The following is a 24,608-nucleotide window of genomic DNA, read 5'->3' as shown; positions in this document are numbered from 1 at the left end:
TTATTTTAAAAGGTAAATAACAAATTCCTCCAACTTTATTGGCACAAATGTCTGACATAATTATTCCACTTCAATAGCCATGCTTAGTTTAGGGCCTTATGACTTAAGTGGCTTTCATCTGGTACACATACATCACAATTGGCTTCAATTTAACTAGCCACACATCCAATTGGATTTGATCCAATGAGCTGCATATTTCAGCCACACTGAGAAAAAAGCCAACAATAATTCGGTCTTTGGCTTTTTTCAGATTTGCAGAAGAGCTTGTTTAAACAAATAATTACCAAAGCTTCTAGCTTTAACAAATGCTTATTTTAACTGTTCAGAAATGCAATTTTATGGATGTTAAGCAGGCCCTATAATCAGAAAATTCAATTCTGATCTTAAGATTTGTGATAGAAGATGGAACTAGAGCCTTTTTATTTGCAGAGAAATCAACCTTTAATGTGTCTAGCCAGCTGTGCAATTCATTTCACAGAAACTGGTGGTATAATTGGCTCTTTTCATACTTTGCAGTTATATGATAGCATACTGTAAAAAAATAATAAAATGGTCTTTGAATGGTACAAATGCAGTAATTTATATGAAAATAGATCTCTTACTATTTAATTTGAGGGGAGTCTTTTTTGGTTTGTTTTCTTGTTGTTAAGATTGGGGACAAAAGCTGTTCAAGCCACTCAAGCAGTAACACCCTATCCAGTAATACATCCAGTAACAGTGATGAAAAACACTTTGGTTCTGGAGATCTGATGGATCCTGAGCTGCTCGGATTAACGTATATAAAGGGGGCTTCCACTGACAGCGGGATCGATACCGCTCCCTGCATGCCGGCTCCGCTCCTGGCCCCTCTGCACCTTGCTGGCAGCAGGTCTGGAGTGCACTGTCGCACGGAGCAGTGGGCCGAGCCTTCGGATCCTGCCGGGCCGGACGATGATCCAGCTAAAATCTATGCTGTTCATAGCTATGCCTCTGCTATTTCGACCAGTCATACAGCTGAAGGCAGTATGGGAGACCTAAGTGAAATCTCCTCTCATTCCAGGTATGCGTTTTCTTACAAATCAGGGGCTATGGATTATAGATTGACATACGGATAACTCTTTGGTGTTGTTTTTATTCTGTTTGTCTTTCTTTGAAACGGAACTTAAAAGATTTTGGTATTTTTGTTGTATTCAAATGCCTATATGAGCAGTTTTCAAGTAATTTTTGATGAGTCTGCCTGAAAAGCATAGCCAGACCTCCTTCCACATCTGATGGAGGCTTTATATGTGACCCTTGCAAATTGCTTAGGTTTTTAAAATTGGGAAGCATCCCTGAGTAAAAGAGAAGTTTGCACCTAGAACTTATTTCACATACTTTTGGTTTTTTTAGTACACTGCAACAAATTACCTTGGAGTTAATGCTGAGGGAAATCAGAAAAATTGGACAATGGACAATCTTCACATATAGAGAAACTGCATTGCATATCATCCCCCCTAATTTACATTATTCTGATGTACGCTTTACAGTTTTTCTTGTTGAGCTGCATTTCTGATTGATTTTCAACTTTTCTCTTTGTTACCAATGAAATGTGTGCATGGTACATCTGTTGTAAAGCAAGCCTTGAAAGTACACTTTTACAGCTCGTTGCCTTTATCTTCCAGTTCCCATTTTATGGTGACTTTGAAGTTGAAGCTTTGGTCTATGTGTTAAGGTTTTTACTCTGTAAAGGATAGAAGGAAATTGTTTGTTCTTCTTTCCCTCTGATTTTCCTGTTTTCAATGTCAGTCAGTACAGGAAAATAACCAAATAATACCTTGTATCCTGATTTCCTTATATGCTTAACATGAGTGAATTTGTCTTGTATGGTTATTCTGAAGAAATTTATTCTTCAAGGAAGTGTTTGTTTTAGTTTATTTGAAATGGGGTTTAGTGTCTTCACTAAAAGGTTTTCTTAGTGCCTACTAGTGCTATTATTTATAATAAAAGGGGCTGTTAAAATTATCCAGAGGACTGTTTTGTTGAACTGAAATTTACATGTTAAATTTGCTGATAATTTAATATTAGTGTGTCTGATTGAAAGGCACAGCCTAATCTTGCATCAACTGGCAAAATCATTGTGAAGTGGAAAAGCACATAGGTTTTATGATTAGGGAGATATTTGAGTAATTCCCCACGTAGTTTTTATGTAAATGTGTGAGTACATATTTACTTAAAATTGCACAAACAAATTGAATATCTTGAACTTGGGCTTTTAGTTTTGATTCACATCAGTTTACATTGGCATTTCAGCAATCTGAATTCCCTGCATTGTTTGTTCTAGAAACTCATCACAATTCTGTTCTCAAAGAGCTTTAATGTATACGCAGTTGGTGTGTAGAAAATTACTGTGCCAATTTTGCTTCATTGATTTTAACCTTGAGAAAAACTTAACTGTGAGAATTATTGCTGCATACCAGGCAAAGCATTCCTGATTTGTTGTTGCATAGCATATTAAATTTTTCCTTTTGTGTGTTTCGTTCACTTTTCCAGTGGGTCACATCATTCAGGAAGCCCATCAACACACTGCTCCAAAAAGAGTGGCTCCCTAGATACCTCCAAAGTTTATATAGTGTCTCAGAATAGTAGTCAACAGATGTCTGGGTCGATTTCAAAACCATACCACAGACAAGGAGCAGTGAGTAAATATGTCATTGGATGGAAAAAATCAGAAGGAAGTCCTACACCCGAAGAATCGGAAGTTTCAGAATGTCATGAGTAAGCACTTTGTTTTACTTCATTTGGGGAAGAATTGTAGTGAAAAGAAATTTTAAAACAGGATAGGAAAAAATTACAAATTCTGTTTTGCCTTTAAATGTTTGGGGTTCATTTTCTGTACTTTTATGTATCTAATGAAGCTTAACACTTCTTAATAGTCCATGAGAAATGTGTTGTTCTTAGGTGGAAAAATAAGGCTTGAACTCAGAGGAAAACATGCAGTACCTCAAATATAGAGAGATAATGCTTTCACAGTGGTGCATCCGTAATAAGTAATGTTTGAATCTCCTGTTTAAAACTAACCTTGAAATTCCTGCTGGCTTCAAAATTATCTTCATGGATAATGTTCTTGCTTTCTTTTTGTGCACAAGCTATTTGGTTCTCGATAAACCATAGTCAGTCCCTGTCTATCTCAAGAAATTGACAAGATGACATGCAGTACCTGATTTTCAAATGTTTAATTGGGATTACTCTTTGTTTTATGGGAATGGGTTATTTTTACCTAAAACCTAATCTTGCATATGTGCGTGTGTTTATGGCAAGAGTCATATTTAAAAATATATTCTGGAATATATATGCTATGAAATATGAATCCGAAGTTAAGCTCTTAAATTCCTAATTTTCAAAAGTAGAAGATGTTACTACCCTCCTGTCCTGGTTATTTATGTTTCTTTGTGTTAACGTAGAGGTGATTTCATTTCTCCCCGCAATGTTTTAATTGCATAATTTGTTCATTCATAGTAGTATTTAAATTATAATGTGGTAACTTCAGGGTTTCCCACAAATTTTGGATTTTGAAATCAATGAACTATTGAAACTCTGTCTCCTTATTTTGAATGGCAGCCTTAAAATAAAATTGCTTAATGAATCGGAGTATTTAGACTGAAACAATGGCAATTTAGAAAATTTTCTTCAAGAGATAGTTCTGTTCAAGAACTATTAATTGACTGCGACAACACTCCATATACCAAAAAATGTTTTCAGATTTTTCCATGGCACACAGCATTGCCTTGCCTCTTTCTTTCTAGGAAAGCTCTCAGTATGACAGAGAGGAAATATCTCTCTGAGGATAATTATGTTGAAATAAAATAGCATCTCTAATTACAAGTGATGATGAATATCAGGTCAATTGCTGAATGTTGTGCCACTATAGGTTATAATTCACTGAGAATTGCACTTTACCATAGCAAAGCTTATTTCCTCTGTGCTGAAGACAGTCACTGATGAGGCTGCACTTGGCAGTAAGCAATGGCTTCCAGTGTGTGTTCTGTGTGACTCGCAATCTTCAGTTCTTTCGATTACATTCTCAGAGTAAACCTGTTAAAATCCTGTGTTTCCTTTCTCACTGGAAGGAGCTGGAGGTTAATAATTCAGTTTGACAGTCTGTTGTTGACTGTAACTAGATTTTTATGTGCTGATAATTAAAGAAGGCACCTGTTTAATTTATCTAAATAGCTTTATGAAATTGCTGATAATAAAATATACTTAGCACACTGGGAAATTGATTGTCAATACACTTCAAACGTTGCTGTGATGACCACAGTAATTTTGCTAGATTGTGAAGCTGGATGCAATATTGTACTGTAAAATATTGATTTTTTTTTATTTGCTATGGAAGTAAAAGTTAAAGTATTTTGTGATGAACCTTTGGAACTGTTGAAATAAATATAACTTTTGTACTGATAGAGAAGTGTGCTGTGTAAAAAAGAGAGAGGCAAGCTAGGAGAAACAATGGTTATCCTTTTTTAAATTGTTCTTTAGAATTCCTAAACTCTGCTTCTCAGTGGTTTAAGAATGTCATTTTGTACCCACAAACAGTTTCATAAAGTGTTCAAAAAAATTTTATAAACAGAGTGCGCTGTGTCAGGAGATAATTCCAGCAATTTTCACTTTGACAGAAAATGATTGCAGTCTTTCAAATCTAATTTCTTGCTAAAACCACCAATTTTCTCAACAGAGTGTATGATGATATTGATGCTGTGTCCGCATCGAGTCCGCTCCAAACTTCTGTGAGGAATGCCATTGTTGAAAGCCAGCAAGTCTTGTCTAAAGAAGATTTTCTGAAGTTGATGCTGCCAGACAGCCTCTCTATGGAGGAAGGGAGAAGAAAGGTTGGCTACTTTCTTTGGCTCTATGTGTTTCAGTCACAGTTACCTTAGAAATGGGTTTCTGGTATGTCCATAATTGCTACACAGAACGCAATATTGTTTTGTACAAGCTAATTTTATTCTATGGGGATGACTCTAAGTCCCAAAATATAACTTCCTTCAAGGATGGGAAAGGTTTGTTAGATGATTATGTATAAAATCAAGTGTTTAAGTATGTCTTTGCTTAGCTTGACCAGAGGTGGGTGCAGATTGAGCAACTTCATTATAATTTGAAAGGTTAAAAGTGACATTTTAAAGGGAGGATGCCTAAATTCGTACATCTTGTATGATATTAAAGCACATGAATAGAAGTAGCCAACTTTCCTCCGCCCTGTAATAGTCGGTACCAACAATTCTGCTAGAAATCCAAGTACAGTTTCATGTAAGTGTCAGTGTCAGCTGCTCAGAAGGCATAATTGTCAGTGCTACCGGAGAGCCAGGATCTAATCTTTATAGTATGATGATAGTTGGTAATGTTTAATAGTTCACAATAAGTGGACAGTGAACTTAAAATTTGCTACTCCCCTTAAGTATAATGGTTCTGAATTCCGTGCTTAATGTGAAATAAAGAACAAAGCAATTAAATTACTTGAGATAATTGTCACACTTCCATATTAACTCAATGCTCTCTTAACCCACTGTGTTTATACAATATGCTAAATAGCGTAATCGTCATGTCTGAACAAAAGTAACACATGGGAACCCTCTAAGTGCAGAGCTGAATTTAAAATTCAGATCACATATATTTTTTAACATGTGGTATGTTAAGTGTGCATTATATGTGCTTGAATTTTTGTGGGTCATGTCCTAGAAGTTTTTAAGATTTATGATTGATACAATAATTGGAGGGGTTTTGTGCAGGTTTCAAGAACTGCCAGTGTTTCTGGCTACCTAAATAAGAATCAACAAAGAGTGAGGAGGTGTGGCTGAGATAAATGAGTACTATCCCCTTCCCCTCCAAGGCACCTAAACAAAAGTTAAGTAAGTGAGATCATGGGCCCTGACTCATAAGAAACCCTCGCCACAGGAGCTGGCAGTATACAATCTTTGGTTGTGCCTTCACAGAGGGTAGTAATCTTGATATTGGCAAGCCAGTTACCTTTGACAGCGAAGTCAGAAACGAATTTCCTGAATACATGAGATTATATTCACTGTTTTCAAAAGCTATTCCTCTTAAATATTTGTTCTGGATAGGGAACATGCAACACATAATTAATTACTAGAAAACTAGACATTTAATTGTTGTATGCAGGACAAACCAGTAAAATAATTAAGGCATTAACTGTCCTTTGTAGATGTAAAGAAAACTGGGTTTGCAGTCCTGAAAAATGATTTACAAAGTGCAATGGTCAAACTTTACAATACAATAATATCTTGTTTTACTGTAGATATTTGGCTTGTGGTCTACATAACCTTTTGAAATGCATAAGCCGTTTTCACTGAACTCTGTTATCTTCTCTTCTAAGCCTGTTTTGTGATATCCGGAGAGACATCGTGTCTCAAGTCACTTTTATAATCCAATGAATTATGTGGCAGCATATATCAGTTCAGAATGTTTAGCATTAAAGCATGGTCGTTTCAGATTAAAATCAAACAGTTCTATGTATAGTCTTGCATTCATGTTGCCAGAGTTGGTAACCTTATATACATTTCTGTAAAACATTGCTGTCATAAGGCTATGAAGTTTTCATTCACATTTCAGAATTAATAAAACTGCATAGTATCTGATTAATTCACAGTGATATGTTCCAAAATATTGAGAGGAAGTCTGAATATCCAATTGAGTAACTCTTTTGAGGCCCCAGTAGATCTGATATGGTAGAAAAATCTCTGATCCTTCTGTATTAGTTCAAGAATTCCAGAGTGCTTGTCCAGAAAAACATTCCCAAGAACCGATGATGGGATATGATTGTATTAATCACTTCAACCAGCAATATGGGTTCTTATTTTTATCTTTAGTTTTCATTTTATGGAAACCTTTCCCCACGGAGGACACTTTATCGCACGCTCTCTGATGAAAGTATATGTAGCAATCGAAGAGGATCTTCCTATGCCAGCTCTCGAAGTTCAATGATAGACCAGGCCTTGCCAAATGATATCTTGTTCAGCACTACTCCACCATATCACAGCACATTGCCTCCCAGAATGAGCCTGACTCCTGGAATGGGAAATCTGAGAAGTAAGTGATTGTCACTGTCATTGCTGAGTTTGGAATACTTGTAGTAAACTCAAACGAATCACCAAGTATTAAGTGAGATTTCACTTTCAAGGTGAAATTAAGAAATGTCAAACAATGTTCTAGTTGTCCTAGTAAAAGAATATTTGGCCAACAGTACATGCTCACGCTTGCCATTAGTTTTCAATTCATATTTATCATGTTTGGAGACAGCATTCACATTACTTCCCAAAGAATTTTCATGAGACCAGTGGTAGGAAAAAACTTTGTCTGAAGATATTTCTAGTTATCATTTTATTTTTCTGTGGTGACCTAATTAAGCCAAGCTGACCTGGTTTGGTTTTTTTTTTTAAATTTTATGTGCACTCAAATTATTGAAATATTTGCAAATATATTTGAAATAACAGCTAAGTGGAACAGCTTTCATTTAGATGATCCTTTTAGTAGCATCGTAAAAGGAAATGGGCAATAAATGTTGACTTTGACTTCAATTTCCAAATTGAATTTGCTGATACTTTTTTTTAACCTATTAGTAAAAGTTTTACAAATGACACCTCATTTTTAACGGCAGCAAAAGAGTAGTCTGAGGTCCTAAGTTAAAACTATTTTATGAATGTGGTTTTTATACTTGTGAGGTTTTCATAAGTGAGACCTTTACTGTATGCTTAGCTTGCAATAATTCCAGGACGAGCTATGAAGTTTGTAGTAATTTTTTTTTTTTTAATGGAATGAAAAGCCCAAATCTACACAGACAGATATGCAAATTTAGATTACATATCTATATTTGTTTATTTAATAAGAGTGAATTGTTTTTTCAAAAATGCTGAATATATATGCTTCTCAGTTAGTTTAGGCTGACATGTAGTGGACACCTGGAGTTGACACGCAATCTGGAAAAAACCCCTCTTTTCTTTAACTACTCTAATATTGCATCACAGCTGACTGCAATTTAAAAAAAAAAAGTGGACTCTGAAGTCCACAGTTAAGAAGCTGTGGGTGAATTTCTTGAAAGCTTTAAGGACATTTTAGGCCCATGTCTGAGGTGAACGCAACCAGATGATTTAAAAGAAGTAGCAATAAAAAGGGCTTCGTCATTCATCATGTCCTTCAGGAACTAGCAGTCATTTCCTAACTTTGAGAAATAAGTTTCATGTACAAAACACTTTTCTAGTTAGAGTGGCCTCAGGTATGAGACTGAGTTTTGGTCACTAACCACTGGTTAATTTTAAACTGGTATCTCAAATGAGTGCTAAACTCCTGCCTCACATGGGAATGCATGCTTGGTGTACCTTTTGGCATTCTAAAGATATTCTTCTATCAGAGTGAAACTCTTTACTATAAATTTAATCTGAGATGATCCTATTCTTTTGCACATAGAAAATGGAGATCCATTTTGTTTCACTGAAGATGAATTAAGTAGATTTTTGTAGTCTATGAAGGAGCTAGGCATCCTGATTGTGTTTTCTTTTTTTGTTTTCCATTATGTTAGGCCTTGTTTTTTAGAGCCATTTCTTGTGAAGTAAACATGCAATGGGATCAAATCTACAGCTTGCTTTTCTTCAGGAGATTGGCACAAGGCAATTAACTGTGTACATCCAAGCTTTATACTGCTCCTCCAGCAGTGATATTTTAGCGCATTTTGTATTAGTTCTGTCTTAGACACCTAATATTTCATTCTTGCTGCTTCTTAGATACAGAAAGTTATATATATACATAGCTGGAAAAAAACCCTATGAAATCGGTATCCTGTCAGTCAAAAACTGATCCAAGGCAATTCATGCTGTTTTCATATGCAACCTCTATTTTCTGCTTCAGGTTCTGTATTTTAAAAGTGCTTATCAATGCCAGCTATATCGAATCTTTTGTGGTGTTTGTTTCAAGGAAGATTTAATTGGTTATCTGTAATTACACTCTGAAAAAAACCACATAATGGCTTGCCCACCTATGTTTCAAAAATAAGGTTAGTCAGTATCTCCATATAAGAAGCTAACTTTGGGTCTTTTTAGGAAGGTTTTTTGTAGTCAGTGCCTAGTAGGTATTTACATTCTACAGCAGTGATGTGGTATAATTTTAACATGAGGTTGTAGTTTCAGATATCAGGATTCATATCCTGTCATAGGAATGTCTTTTGTATGTGATCTCAAAGCATTTTAATTTTACTGATATTTAATGTTCATAGAAACCAGTGGAAATAGCATGGCTTTGGCTGAAATTAATTTTAGAAAGGTATATTCTTGCACGTTATATCCAGCATGAAATACTGTGGCAGCACCAAATCTCATGAGACCCCTCTAACATGGAAAAGAGTGTGATTAATAGGTAAGCAAGGCAGCACCAAAACCAAAGAGTAACAGGTGACCCTGAAGGGTTTCAGTTTACTGGGAAATTAGAATCATGAGACAGAATGACCATGCAAATATAGAAATAGGAAGTTTATCTATGTGTGATGTTGACTGTAAGAAGATGATGGGAAAAGTGAAGCTACAGGACTTTTTAATTATTGTTTTATCACTGGGGGAAGTGATGTGAAAAAAGACTTGCTTTCAGTAAAGCCTGAAATGCAGTCTGATGGTCAAGGGCTGTTGATTGCGAAGAGTACACAAATGTAGAAATATCACTTAATTTTATCTTATTTTTAACTTAAACCAAGAAGGAGAATTCATGTAGCTAAGAACTCTTGAATTTTACCTTGGGGACATTAAGGATTCCCGGACTGTGACAGTGCTGCTCATGCTGAGTGATTCTAACATGCAGGTGCAGGTGCAAATCTATGCCCTTCTTGCAAATTCATGGCAGGTGAATGAGCAGGGAAGGAATGAAAACTATGAGAACCACTGATACTGAGCTAGTGTAGTAACATAAGTCAGGATCCCAGGGAGACACATGGAGACAATCTGATTGACATTGCGGGCACCATGATCCGCTCTATTATGAAGCACAAAAAGAGAGGGGAAAAAAAATGCCCTAAGTGAAAAACTGGCAGGATGTTCCTGTGCTATGAGGGAAGGATTAAGGTGCAGGATAGTTCCAGTGAAGAGGGTCATAAGGAAGGGAATATTTTACAATGATACACTGACAAATTCTGAAAGTTCTCAGACTGTACATGTCATAGGGAAAAGGCTGCCAGAAGTGCAGGAACTGTCTCTGCAACTCTGTTCATAGACAGAAGTCTTGTCTTCTAACTGCCTTACTACCCATGTTAGCTTCAATCCACAATTAACTTGTTGATAAGGAGCACTATTAAAATGAAAGAGCATCACTGTGTGTTGGTGGTGTGCAATGGTAGCAATTTGGAAATCAGTTTTTCAGTAAGCAGATAAAGGCCGTTGATTAATTCACGCAACCGAAGGAGAACATGTTTGCTGTTACCTGTTCTCACAGTGAATAGTTCACCTTATTAGAACATGCAACTATCTTCAATAACAGAAGGGAAGGAAACAGTGCTTATCAGGAGCACATGTCCACAAGAGCCTATGAGCAGGCTGGCATCTTTGAAGGGGGACTTTGGGCAACCCTAGGCAATACTAAAGAAGGGAAGGGTTCAGCAGGCAGAAGCTGTTGCTTAAGAGGACTATAGAGATGTAATTACTGATTACAGGAAAGAAAAACAGACATCCCACAGAGAGTGGGATTCACATTTGCATGAGATTTGATATATTTCTTCACCTGCAGCTGCTTTGGAGAGAATCTACTTGTTAAATGACATGTCTAGTTTGAGCACAGTAAGCAAGCAGTACTTAGCAGATAGTTTTTTCATGATCTCCAATCTCTGCATAACAGTAGCAGTTCCAGCTGAAGCAGGATAATTGTCTTGGAAGTAAAAGAGGTTAAGTTGGGTGAATCTTCCTTCTTTCTGCATAACTATTTGCTCTTTGAATACAGATGTATGTAGGACCAATAACCATCAATTTCAGGAGCTGTGTTGGAAACTGAACTGACCACGTAATTTTGGTGAAAATAGGGACTCTTGAAAATGCTTTATACTTTTATGCATCAATAATAAAAAAAAATAAAATTCCTAAATGTAGGAAGTGACACAACTGAAAGAAGCAGAAACTACAAGATCAATTATTTTGTGCCAAAAGGAGTACAGCAAATAAAATAATCTTTAAAACTGAAGATAACACTGAAAATGTTTCCTCAGAGGAAACTGTGTTGCTTCAAAAGTCAATCTTGTGTGCAGTAAAGTAGTGGCCTGCTAGATTAGGCATATCCTCCTAATACAGATATTAGGACACACGGAGGTGGGCATGCTTAAGCATCACTTGCCACCTTTGCACAAATCAAAAAGGGAAACAGGCAGCAGCTGCTGATGTGGCAGTCATACACAGACAGAGTGAGGCAAGAGCAACGTAAGAGAAGCAGGGAAGAAATGCAAATACAGGAGGCTAGAAATAATTTATCTCACCTGGAGCATTCCTGGAATACAGACAATATTCTCTGAAATTCAAAGGCCTCTGTCAGTGGAGTTCCTGTTTGGTATTTTTATTCTTTTTCTTCTTCCCCCTCTTTTCCCTGCCCCATTGCAGAAGAACACAATTTATGTCTGGAAAATGAATTATTCTGTGGTGGCATACTCACGCTTGTTCAGTTATTCCACTTAGAATTTCAGCCATCAGCATGAGCACTTGCATTTTCAGACCTATCAATATTCAAATCTCTACTCTGGCAGGCTTTCTGCAGTTGAGTGGCTCTGTCAGGGCTGAATAGGATCCAGCCTAAGGTGAACTGAGGTTCTCACAGAGACAATGCATAATGAAGGATGACTACTGGTGAATACATCACTCCTACACTTTAATTTGGAAAGCCAGCAGAATCGTGCTGGGAGCAGGCTTCTTCCTGACAGGTTTCACAATCAGCCTCTGTAGGCTGATCAGACAAAAGCAAGGACTGTCCCTTAGGGCCTGCCTGCTGGTCTAGAACCAAAAGCTGGCTTGCCAGTCTTTCAAGTAAGGTATTCTGTCTATTTTCCACAACAGGGATGTATGAAACATTTGTACTTGCATAAATAAGGTTCTTACAATTCCCAAGTCATATACAAAAGTTCAGAGACTGCTCTGACTTCAGCTGTCAGTATACTTGCACAAAGGTAGCGTTAGGTAAGGCTTTATGTCTGTTTATAAGGAACCGAAAATAAAATCTTAGTACAGATATACAAGTAGAATATATGTCTGTATTGTATTTTCCATTTCATATAACAACCATTTTTACATCCGGAGAGAGGTATTGAGAAGGACATTTCTACAGAGTTTTGTCAAGCCACTTCCAAGTGTAATGTAACGATACTGCATCTTTCATATAAGTGTAACAAGATAAATTCTAGAGTAAAGAGAATTTCCACCTCTTCTGCAGGGACTCCTAATTTTTGACAGAGGATTGTAAGCCTCCTTCACTTTCCTTTTCCTCATATTTTGTATTCTTTTTAAGCAAGGTTTATGCAAAGCATAGAGCATATCATATGCTTTAATCATTCCTCTATCCAGTAGAATGCTTTGTAACAACCTACACTCTTTGGATTTTTAGTTCAGAATCTTTAAGTCAAAGGGACATTAATTTCAGGAAAATGACAGCATGCCATTTCCTTAAACAATAATGTATCTTCCACTTGTATGAATGCATTTCTTCCTTCATTGTTTTTTGCGTTTGGCCTTTTCCTGGAAAAAAATACTCGTCTTACATATTATAGTTTAAATCACTGGAATAACTAGATGGAAACTTCCTCCTGAAATATTTGAGGAAAAAATTACTATGTTGACCTTTTTGTTTAATTGGAGCGGATATATTTGAAGCAAAAATTATCTTTGCCTGACTATACTATGTGATAAAATTATTATATTCCATTTCTGGCTTTATGGTTAAGATGAAATGTGATTGCAAATAATAGTTTTGGTTTATGATCAGTTTTAAGAAACTGTATCTGTTCAGTATTCTTTTTAACATGTTTACATTGCTCAGTGTGAAGATTGCTTTAGACAGATTAGGAAAATGTAAAACTATTCAAAAAAATTATGAAAATTAGCATCTCCTCTACTAAAATGTATGTTTGTGGTACATTCTAGAAGTCTGCATAGCTGAAAGGTTTGTTTGAACAATTTATAGTGTATACATTTCATTTAATATATGATCTGTGTACAGTATATGTGTGACAGCTCACTCTGATATCACACACAAGTCTTACATCCTCAGAGATACAGCTACAAATGTGAAACTAATAGGGTAATATTTTCAATGTCCAAGGGAGTTTTGGATATAGGCTAGAATTTACAAATGCATTAAAAGAAAAGCAGATGATTCTTTTTAATTGCTTCTGGAACAGGAATACTTTCCGTTTCAGAGTAAAACTGTGCATGTAAATATCTTGCATGTTGTTTCACAAATATAACTTTGTGTATCTAGCAACTTTTGTGCTCAGTGCCCAGGTTTAATATGCTATGCTTTAGAATGGATGTTGCCTACTCACACAGTGTCCGTACGAAAATGTGAGGGACATGTCATGTGCAAAGTGGCACCAAAAAAACCCCTTTAAAACCTTCCCATCTTACTTTGCCAGCATTTAGAAATTGTTCCACGCATACTGAGTATTGAACAGGAAAAGACAGACACAAGAGAAATGAAGATAAGCACTTTTTGCTTATACATTTTTTACAGATCATTATAGTAGCTTCAAAATTAATTGCACATAATTGTTATAGGAAGACTAATTATTTTGTTTATTGTTTAGATGAATTCTGGTTCTCAGATGGGTCCTTATCTGATAAAGCCAAATTCAATGATCCTGGCCTGATGCCCCTGCCAGACACTGCCACAGGGCTAGACTGGTCTCACCTGGTAGATGCTGCACGAGCGTTTGAAGGTAACAGGAAAATTTGAATAAAGATCAATGTTCAGTACACAAACATGTTTTGTTTTTTTTTTTTTAATATCTGTTGTATAGCCACATTCTGAATTACAAAAATCCAGTGTTTGCCTCTGTAGCCCTTTAGTTCTTTTGGCAGTATCAATTCTCAGTGTGGAAGATTGTCCCTGAAATTTTGGGTCTTCATGTTACTCTCTATATCCGCTTTAGATGCAATTCCTCCACTTTAGTGATGAGTTCCTTCTGTAATGAATTGAAAAATCAATTATTTGAAGGAGAGATTCAAAGCATTCAAGTTAGATGTTTAAAATGAAATGGGGAGTAACACTTCCCTGGGTTTGTTTTGTTGTGTTTATAAACCGGCATGTGTAGTCCAAACGGTGTTGCAGTCCCTCTCAGTTTTCATAAGCCCTTGAAGACCAGGAGAAATGTACAGTATATTTTCCAGTAGCAGGACTTGAGATGCAGGATATAGACCAGGTTTGCTTTATTAAATTATGGAACCAGATTAACCATGGAAAAAACCTCATCCGCCTCCGGGAGCTAAACTTACACTTAATGTCTAAACAGAGAAAATGGATGCTGGTTTCAGTGTTTATATGAATATACACGGTTGAGTGTTTGTGTTCTCTTGTTTGAGAGGTGTTTTTTTAGGTTGCTGTGCTGTCCTAAAATGTCTGATGTTTCTTAACTGGTGTTGCTTGAGTTACTGAATGTAATCTGTGAATAAGGATGACATTACCACAGTCATCATTGTATAAGATACAGGTCTTAACTTTGTGAAAACTGGTTGTCAAGTTAGTGATTTGGGTCTTTTTTAAAATGATTTGGGTCTTTTTAAACTTTTTTAAACCCTGGAAATCAGTTTTCTGGTTCCTGGTGCCTTCCCACAGTATGAAGTGATAAAAGTTCACTTTCACCAAAAGCTCTTCAGAACTGCTTGTTATACTAATTTAAGTGGCATTGTGAAAACCCAAACCAACAGCAATGATTAGGAATTTGAAGAACTGTATCATTTCTTGACCTGATTAATTGTATGCGAATTCATTACTATTCAATACTACTCAAACATGGCTGTGGTAGCTGGCAGGAAATACTGTGACACTGAGAATCTTGACAGCTCTTCCCATGCATTCCTACGTTTGATTGCTCAGGGAACACCCTGATATTTGTTACTGACATCTTAAACTACTGAAAAAAGATTTGAATCAGTAAATGACTAGCTCTGCAACTTTGTACTTGAAGAATATTTCTAAATGCTAATAAAAATTTTCAGTTCAGTTGAGTGAAAGATCATTCTGTACCACCTATGCTCCTGTATTTTTAGCTGTCTTTGAGAACTAATAGATTTTCATTCCTTTTACTACCTAGTATCATGATGAAAATAATTTCACTTTGGTAAGTGTTATGTAAGTGTAATTACATTTGAATTTGAGAATGAGAAGTAGAACAAGATAGCTAACCCACAGTGCTCTATCCTAGGGAGGAAAGGTATTCACTTGTTGGGTTTTAATTGCAGATAACTTAGATAATCTGTAGATAATGCTGAAGAATTGGTGGTCTGAGTTGTAAGATAGAAGCTGCTTATTGGATTGTAAGAATTTGAGTAGTAAATATTAACCTATTTTTGTATGAAGGAATATAATTCTTTTGTGTTTAGGACTCTACAGTAGAGACATCTGTGTATATGTTAGATGATTTATACAATGTTTTGACTAAATTCATAGTGCTGCAATTAGAAACTTTTGCAAGAAGTGGAATTTTTAAACCCTTACTCAACTTTATCCTGTCTTGCAATTTGAAAGTTATTTTAAAAAGAATAACTGATAGGCATGTCATAAAAGATCACTGAAAGGGAATGTGTTGGATATGAATTAACAGTGCAGTTTTCATAAGTATTTTAATGTTGTTGACTTAGAAGCTGCTTCAACTTTCTATTTAAAAATAGCTTGGAACTACTATTCTGCATTCCATCAATGTGAAAAAGAGAGTGGATGATTCTAAAGTTTGTCCACTTCTGAATATAAAGCTGCTTTTATCTTTTTTTTAAACTGGCTGGAAATGGGATCACATTTCATATAGGTCCATATAAAAAACCTCAAAAGTAAGCAAACACCTGCTCCCCCACTTTCACTGGAAAGGACCACTAAAAACATAATAACTTTTTAATACTGAATCTGTGAAATTAGAGTTTTTCCTCTAGTCTGACTTTGCCAGCCTGATACTTTGAAGTTGTGTTCTCTTCTAGAACCTAGATACTAGATTTAATTTTAATTTTTTCTTTGTACAATGTCTTTTCTTACTATCAGTTTATTAGGATTACCAATCTGATTCCAAGGTCAGAGTTTTTCTCTTGTGATCTCTCCAGATTCTGTGTTGACAATTTATATAATTTGATCAGTTCAACATCCCTAATGTGGGCCTTTCATCTGTCTGTCTTAAAAAGCAATTCTATCTCGATTAATGTTAGATGTAGACTTTTTAGGTGCTTATATTGTTGCCATCAATTGGATTAAGAATCAAATTCAGTAGCAAGATTTTTGCTGCCATCATCCATACTCAAAGTTTACTTATGGGTGTAACAAGAGCAGTAGTTTTTTTCACTTTCTTCCTCGTCTCAGAAGAAGAGTGGACAAGGTTGTTTATTAGTATTAGCTTTTACTCAACTGAAGCCTTGGTCCCATGTGGAACAGCAGTTTTTAAACTGTGGTCCATGAGGGTGGAAGAAGCTATTATTTTCTTTTTTATTTATTTCTTTTGTTTTGTTTTTACTTGAAAGTAGGGTGACAATGCTTTTCACTATGTCAGGATTTAATTTTACTGCATTTGCTTGACAAGAGCCTTTGTGGGAAGCTGAATATTTACTTCAAACTTTTTCTGAAAATCTTCTGTTATTCCTAAAACGGGTCTTCACAGTGTAATGGGGAGCTGTGCATGCACTAACTCCACAGGCTCCAGAAGCTGCATCAGGGAAGGGTTTTTGCTTGAGCTGCCTCTGTGAAGGGTCAGCACCTGTAAGCTGGAGCACAGTGGAGCATTATTTTAACACTCTGCACTGCCTTCCTTAGCAAGACATAGTTTTGACTCTGGTATTTCTCCAGAGAGGATATTTTGCATGCATGCTAACATCAGTCCAGTCAGTAGCAAGGGGAGTCCTTCCATTTCTGTCATACATGGATAGACTACTTCCAGTTCCCTTCTCTTATTTTGTTGGGAACTGCAGAGAGACAGTAACCAGGGAGCAGCTGATGCGATGGAAATCACTCTGTTGTAATGTTTTTGTATCCACCCCTGAAGCAAACAATAAAAAATAGATAGGACTGTATGACTGTACAGCAAAAGAAGGAGGACAGTAGGGGTGAAAAAGCAGAATTTAAAGAACTGGAAAGAAAAATTAAAGAAGCAAAAAAAGAAAGTATGTTCAACTGAGTAAAGATAAAGATATGGGGATTTATAGAATAAATTGGAAAGCCAAATTTGAGAAAGGAGAAATCCCAGAAAAGACGAAGGGAAAATAAGAGAATTAATGTTTGTATTCTCTTTTTGTAGTATTTTTCAAATAGATCTCCAAGTTAGGGAAGAAGGACTCGCCTTCAACATATGTATTATGTTGCTGATGACATTTTAGATCTTTTCCATGTTTTGGGGACCAAAAGAAGAAGCGTTTTTGGATGTCTATACCTGCTACTGTAATTACAAAAGGGAACTGACACAAATACAATATTGAATATTGTTATTAATAGAACATTGTACTATTTGTTCTACTTCAAACTGGGTTTATTATGCTTTAAAAAAGCTGTTTAGTGTTCGATAAATCATATTGTGAGCACTAATAGCCTAAGATAGTCCTTCTGATGTCCCTGTTCATTAAAATTGGTGGTTTCAATTCCTGATTTGTTTCCAGGTGATTTTTATGAACGTCTACTGGTGCCAATCAAAATGCAGTGTTTCTTAATGCAAATTTATCTTTGCAGAAACATCTGTGCTATTATAAGTAATGTAATTTTAATACTTTGATTTAAAATCTTCATAGCTAAATGTAATGCTACACATAATATAATGAGAAATAAGTGAATCATTTAGCATGACAGATAATTATTTTAACCCAAGTAGTGTGTTAGACTGCTAGAAAAAGAAAAAATGACAATATATAGTTAACGTTTGGTTATTTGTAGGGCATGCATGCCTCTTTTTGCTTCAATGCATATGTCAGTGAATGTTTGTGGGTAGACTTTACCTTAACAATGACAGAGTGACTTAATGCTCTATACCTATTTTAGCCTTTTCTGCTTTCCAGTACATCAAAATTGCCTGAAGTTTTTTCTGGCCTCTGTTAGCAGTCTGGAACAATGAAAATCGAGATTCAAATTCTCAGTGGTTACACTGTACAACTCTGTTACTGTGAATAAGAACAATTTAAAATTTAAAAAAATTGTCTCATCTTTGGTCTTACTAAGTCAATTGTTTAAATTTTTGATGCAAAGACCAATATATTTTTTGCAAATAGTTTTCTATGGGTGGGCTCTATTTGGAGTTTGCCAGGGACATCTCAGTCAAAAATAAGAGCTCTGAGATTGACATGTATTTTCTTCTGTTTAGTATGTACATATTGCTTCAATTGAATAGGAGGGGTCCCTGTAATTTGGAGGAAGCAGAATGTAGGTCCACAACACCATACCACAAATACACTTTTCTTTATAAAAACCAGCTGTTGTAATGAAAAAGTTAATAGTATGAAGTTGAAATCAATAATTATCTACTTCAGACTGCTTGTTTACATTGTCTTGTTTCTGGCCTGCATAGTGCGTTTGATCTGGGAAACTAATTTTAATTTATCCCTACTAAGTAAATCTATTTAACTTAGTAGGTTTCAAATCTGTAAATGATGTCATTGATTATGCATTTAAAATTATATTCTTACCTTATTGTCAGCACATATGGAAAAGTCATGTTCATATTTGCTGAGATGCATCAGTAGTCAGAAATCAGGCTAAAAGCAGAGGAAATGAGCTGCAGTCTTTGAAATTGGACAGAATAAGGCATGCAACTTTTGTTCATTGTATTATAGAATGAATTGACAATCTATGCTATGCTGAAGGGATTTTTTAAATTGACAAAGAGCTTTTTAGTGATTTCCTATTTTTGTTTGGTAGGACTTTTCCTTCCTATTTGAAGACATCTGGCCTGTATTCACTGTTTGTGTCCTTAAGAATTTGAAGGATTGTCCTCTCATGTACCCTGCCAAGTTGCCATGCTGTGTCTCAATACTGGGTGTTGCTGTTAGAGACATGGGGTGTGACACCTCGTGCTTACTGTAATGTTGGTGTTGTGTAGAAATGGCCTGGCAGGGCTGGGAGTGAGTGCCAGCAGGAATTGCACGGGGAACATCCCACTGTGTGCGCTGCCACAAGGGCCACAGCTGCTCCAGTGGAGATGGACTGTCTTGTTTATAGGAACATTCTAAATCTTATTCCAGGTTTTGACTCAGATGAAGAATTTGGGCCGTTCTGTCATCACACGCCGTTTCTAGGTGATGGTCTGGGATTGATGACTTTTGCCTTTTGTAAACTTTTTTTAATACTTCCTATGTTTGCACGTTTGCATGATAATGCAAGCTTTGGGCCTGGTGGGGTGGCAGAGCAAGGGGAGAAAGGGCAAGGCAGGCATGTTGTCACCAGAATTCATACAAGCCTACAGACATGGATTTTGTTTGGCAGAAATAAGCTAAATCAATCTCCACAGAATATGGATTTTGGTGTTGTTTTTTTTTTAAAGAAGACAAATTAAATCCTAATGAATGCATCATTTACTCCTGTTCTGTGCAATGATGATCTGCATGGCATACTTCTATTATGTGGTGACTGATGTATTTTGGCAACCACACTGTATATCCATAGGTAATTACATCTGTGCTTGTTAGAATATTTTCTAGTGAAATTCACTCCAGATAATAGAGTGCTGTAGTAATACCTATAATAAAAACTCAATTGATAAAAATAGTGTGAATTTATTGGTTTTCAAGTATGCAGATTACCATCAGCTTCTGCAAATGCTTGAGATAGTAAAGCTGTATGAAATGAACAGCGAAGATTTCTGAGGAATCTTCCATGGGCTTTAAGTCCATGGAAAAACTGCAAATCTTTTTGCTGAATTATTATTGTCATTCTAAAATGGTATTCTGCATGTTTCATTAAGACCAATTTACTGTTCATATCAGCATTATGTGGTCCAGACAAAACTGTCATACTGCTGATAGACATAAAAAATTGCTTTGGGGTTGCCTTTGGATGCAGGTGTGGGGAAGCCAGCTAGTTGGTACATACATCTGCTGATTATCCTCAAAGCTGAGATGTAGAAGCCTACATCCATTTCGCTAACTGAACCAGGATAATGGCTGTAATATAGCCTTTCATTTTGTCCAGTTTTAGATGTATCCTTATGTTACTTTTTTACAGATCAGAGAGTAGCATCTTTTTGCACCTTGAATGATATGCAGCAAGCTCAGGGCTTGGAAGGAACACAAGAATTACCTTTGGATGAGAGTCCCCCAGATGGAAAAGATTTTCTTGAGGATGCTGGGTATGTCAGAATTAAAGCATATTTCCTACAAAGGTATTTTAAGGAAAGGTTTTCTCTTAATGTTGCAAATCAAATTGCCTGTATGCATGCTTCACAGCTGTTTGATGGCAGACTTGCCTTGACTGATAGTTTCTTTAATTCTGAAAAATGTTGTTTCTTCGAATCAATTTCTGAGAAGCTTTATCTTGAAAATATGTAGTATAGTCAGAGAAAGCTCTCTCACTTTAATAGGTCTGTAGTGCAGATCAAGGTTAGATGAAGAGTTTCAGATAATCAAATTTCTCACTGTATTCCTCTACAATAATAATTTTTGTTACATTTATTTCTGTTTTCATTTAATAAAACTAATAACAGGAGCTCAACTCTGTAGGATGCAATAACCTGATCTGCAGCAAATGTCTCAAACCTTGGAACGGGGTCTATCCTACCTTTGCAACCATTTGCTCTTTGCAAACCCATAATTTTTCTTTTATACAGCGGTAAATTAATCAAGATAATCTGTAATGGAGGACTGTAGAATTTATGCCAAACTACCCAATTCTTCAAATTCTTCCCAGCACCCTGGGACAATTTTTGTTTTTCCCTCTCCACATATCCTGCTGTATGGAGTCTGCTTGTTAATTTAAAGATTATTCTTGTTATACAGATTCAGCACTATAATCTGCCCACCACCATTCTTTAATAGAAAACACATCTTTGATTAGTTTTGCTCTTCAGTTGCAGGAATGGAAGAATGGGAAATGGAGGGAAAAGTCTTCTTGCTTGTTAGATGATCGCATTTTAATTTCAACCAATTTTACACAAATTAGCTTGCTTACATGGTAAAGCACATTTATTGTAATGACTTCTAAGTCCACATCTTTCCCCAGGCTAATGATCAGTAAGGATTGCAAAAGACTCTTAAAGATGTTCCCCTTTTAGCCACAGCAAACCCGTCAGATTCGTGCAATTGCATGAAGCAGCTGATTCAGCTTTGTATGTAAAGCCCCTCTCTTCACCTTCTCTCTTTTAGACACAATTACTCACGTGGTGGCTAATTGCATCTATAATGTACATGAGACTGTCTGCCACAGTGCTCATTGTCATTCAGGAAATAGAAGCTGTTCACTGTATTTTCCTTCAGTCATGCATTTGATTAACCTGTGGCAATATTTTATGTGTTTTGACCTTTAAACAAAATATTTGTCTCCATTAAGCCATAGGTTTATCCTTTACTGAAAATGACACTACTGCACAACAGACAAAAGAACTCTTTACAGCTCTTTTGGTTTGCAGTAATTGTTGCTGCATCTTGCTTGAGATTAGTACAGTCCTTATCAGAAAGCAGCTTGTTAACCAACGTGCCTGCACACCATGGATCAGTGAGTGTGACTTGCACTGTGAGGGTATGCGCAAATCATTCCTAAAACATTCCTTCTTAAAATCATTATAACTTCTGCCTGATATGCATGAGAAGCAGTGTCATATTTCAGATATTGCAGGATTGGATTTATGTTCTAGTAATAGCCTTTTACTGATGCTGGTTTTGTCTCTATTTTCCTAACTATGCCTAAACTGATTGGTTTCCTTTACTATTACTAAAGCTGTAACTCTGCTAAAGCTGGGAAGAAAATGTTTTTCACTGACTCAGAGTGAAGGTAGTGGTTTACTTTACAGGGAACATGCTCCAAGTACTCTGACTGGAAAAGTCAACCAGCTGGAAGTCATCCTCCGGCAGCTACAAACTGACCTGAGAAAGGTAAGAGACCATTAGCACCATAACCTCGCCCCAGTTTTAGTAGTTTTATTTTTGCACACAGATCATCAAGGGCTTGAAAGAAGTACATCAGCTAAACAAGACAGTAGAGCTCAGTGGCTGGTCAGAACGCTGAGGTGCAGAAGGTCCTGTGGGAAGAGTTATGTGAGGAAATTGGCCAGAGGCTAAGTAGTTTATAGGCCTTTACTCCAGAACAACTCTCCTACAAATAATCATACCCCAGAAAAAAGGAAACACTTTATCTTCATTTATGGTTCTTTGGATTTAGGAAAGGATAGGGATATGGATATGGGCACCATTGCTAAGTAGTTAGCACTCTGGTTTTGTCATCCTTGTGGTCTTATCTTGGTCACTTAGCAATGACTTGATGTGTGCCTCATTTGTTGTCAAAATTCTGAGCTGGAGACAATGCCAGGATAACAGAAATGAGGCTGCTTTTGCTAAGAAAATAATCACGTAAGGAAAAATCTTGAAAGTAGGTATTTTTCTTCCTTAAACATATGCTTGAAATCAATTACTTACAACTTGGGCTCTCGCGTATGATTTATTATAGCTAAAAGCTTCTTATGCTTTTAATGCTTGATTTATTTTTTTTGTTAAATGGAGTAAACGTCTTTAATTTTTCTATTAAAGTAACGTCTAGTTTTCTTTTTAGCTTGCAGTATTTTCTTGGAATGAATGAGGTAGTTGGAGCATATTTGGGGAATTAACTTTCAGTTAACAGTTGTCAGAATGAATTAGGGAGCTCAGCAAAATATAGCTGTTATGACTTGCATAGAAATATTAACAACAAAAATAAACGTTGTCATCACAACTACTCACTTTGCTCAACTTGTATCTTTGTCAACCAGGAAAAACAGGACAAGGCAGTTCTCCAAGCAGAGGTACAGCACCTGAGACAAGATAACATGAGACTTCAGGAGGAGTCTCAAACTGCAGCCGCTCAACTGAGGAAATTTACAGAATGGTTTTTTAATACGATAGACAAAAAATCCTAATGGCTGGGGCCCTGCAAAGTACTTATTTGAACAACGTAACAGCTGTATCTTTGGAATTAGCGGGGTAATAATTTCACTGTGTTCACAATCCATTTTAGGTGTTTCTGCTACATTCTCTATCCAGCTTTATTCATTTGAAAAGGAGAGAGAATTGTGGCAATCGAACTTTAAATTCATATGAAGAAAGCAGAGAATAGCAGATATTTGTTTGTGTGCAGATGAATGTAAAAAATCCTTAGTGTCATTTTAGACATTTTTAGAAGTTGCTCTGGCTGGGGCTTGCCTGAAGAGGAATATTTGGGGTTTTAGTTCCTGCATTTCAGGTGCGCTGGTGAAGATGTTAAAGCAATTTAAATTAGCTTGGGCTTCAGTATTGTAAGATAAAAAGAATAACCAGACATATACTTTAATGTTTAAAAGGTGCTCTATTTTTTTGTATGTACAGTAGTTTTATTTCCACAGTCCACATTGTCATAGCAATAAGAATGGAGGTATAGTGAATAGTCACAGAGCTGTGTTTATAAAATGTTAGCACTGATGTGTTTAACACTAGTTTGGATGCAGATGCATTAGAGATTATTTATTTGCAGGAACAAATGGTGCCTGAATATAAACAGTGTTCTGATTTTCTAAAAATACACATGCCTTGTAAATGGCTCACTGGGGTTAGCCCACTCCCAACTTCACTTACTTTTGTATAGTTGATGTTCAGCTAAACAGTCACACTGCTTAACTATTGAAATCATGTATGGTGTGAGCCAGCCAATCAGTTGTACAATGCCAAATTTGTTTATCTTTGTACAGAAGCTTTGATCAAGTGTCTTGTATTTAACACCTTATTTAAGCTTATTTAACCTTAAATTGTTGTTTTTATAAAGTTTGTTTTATCTGCACTATGGTGAGGTCAGTTGGTTGCAAGTTGTAATATTTTGAGCTTGCCAAGACTGTACTGAGGAGTTCTAGAAAATTCTAACAATTGGATGCTGCTAGTACACGATTTGTTTGTATGCTTTAACATTTTTAACTGTTTAATTTGAAATGAACATACATCCTGCTTTTTTAATAAATGTTAAAAATCTAAACCTGAATTATTTTATCTTGTATTATCTGTAATCATTCTTACCACTAATAGCTCAGGTTTCCGTTCAGCCCAGTTTCTGGGCTCTCCATCCAGAGACAGTCCAACACCTCAGAGCTGTCAGGATCCCTTGTTACCAAGGAAGGGTTGCCACCATTATCACAGTTAATTTCTTTGGTGCATCCAGTCCTGGAACCCAGGAGGTGGCTTCACCAGTCTGAACAAAAGCTGTTTGGGCTGTTCATAGGCATTGATTAGTGGCCTAGGAAAAAAAAAATCCTTCTT

The 24,608-nt window shown here is 36.2% G+C and overlaps 1 protein-coding gene across 6 annotated transcripts in view; it reads left to right on the top strand.

The window, feature by feature from the left end:
* The window catches only part of SIPA1L2 (signal induced proliferation associated 1 like 2), a 126,330-nt gene extending 101,997 nt beyond the window's left edge, over positions 1–24,333 (top strand). For 2 of the 6 annotated variants that reach the window (XM_039568696.1, XM_039568698.1), the window contains 9 exons: positions 651–1,039; positions 2,509–2,733; positions 4,691–4,844; positions 6,840–7,059; positions 13,778–13,909; positions 19,389–19,442; positions 20,368–20,491; positions 22,148–22,229; positions 23,099–24,333. In XM_039568696.1, coding sequence (XP_039424630.1) covers positions 651–1,039; positions 2,509–2,733; positions 4,691–4,844; positions 6,840–7,059; positions 13,778–13,909; positions 19,389–19,442; positions 20,368–20,491; positions 22,148–22,229; positions 23,099–23,245 — 1,527 coding nt within the window. In that variant the 3' untranslated portion in view covers positions 23,246–24,333. The remainder of the gene's footprint in view (positions 1–650; positions 1,040–2,508; positions 2,734–4,690; positions 4,845–6,839; positions 7,060–13,777; positions 13,910–19,388; positions 19,443–20,367; positions 20,492–22,147; positions 22,230–23,098) is intronic. The other 4 variants (XM_039568699.1, XM_039568697.1, XM_039568700.1 and 1 more) reach the window with 3 other exon arrangements.
* The last annotated feature ends 275 nt before the right edge of the window (positions 24,334–24,608 follow it).

This window comes from Corvus cornix, chromosome 3, assembly GCF_000738735.6.
Source record: "Corvus cornix cornix isolate S_Up_H32 chromosome 3, ASM73873v5, whole genome shotgun sequence".
Classification (NCBI taxonomy): Eukaryota; Metazoa; Chordata; class Aves; order Passeriformes; family Corvidae; genus Corvus; species Corvus cornix.
The sequence above is the reverse complement of the archived record's forward strand: the minus strand, read 5'-3'. Positions and strand labels throughout refer to the sequence as shown.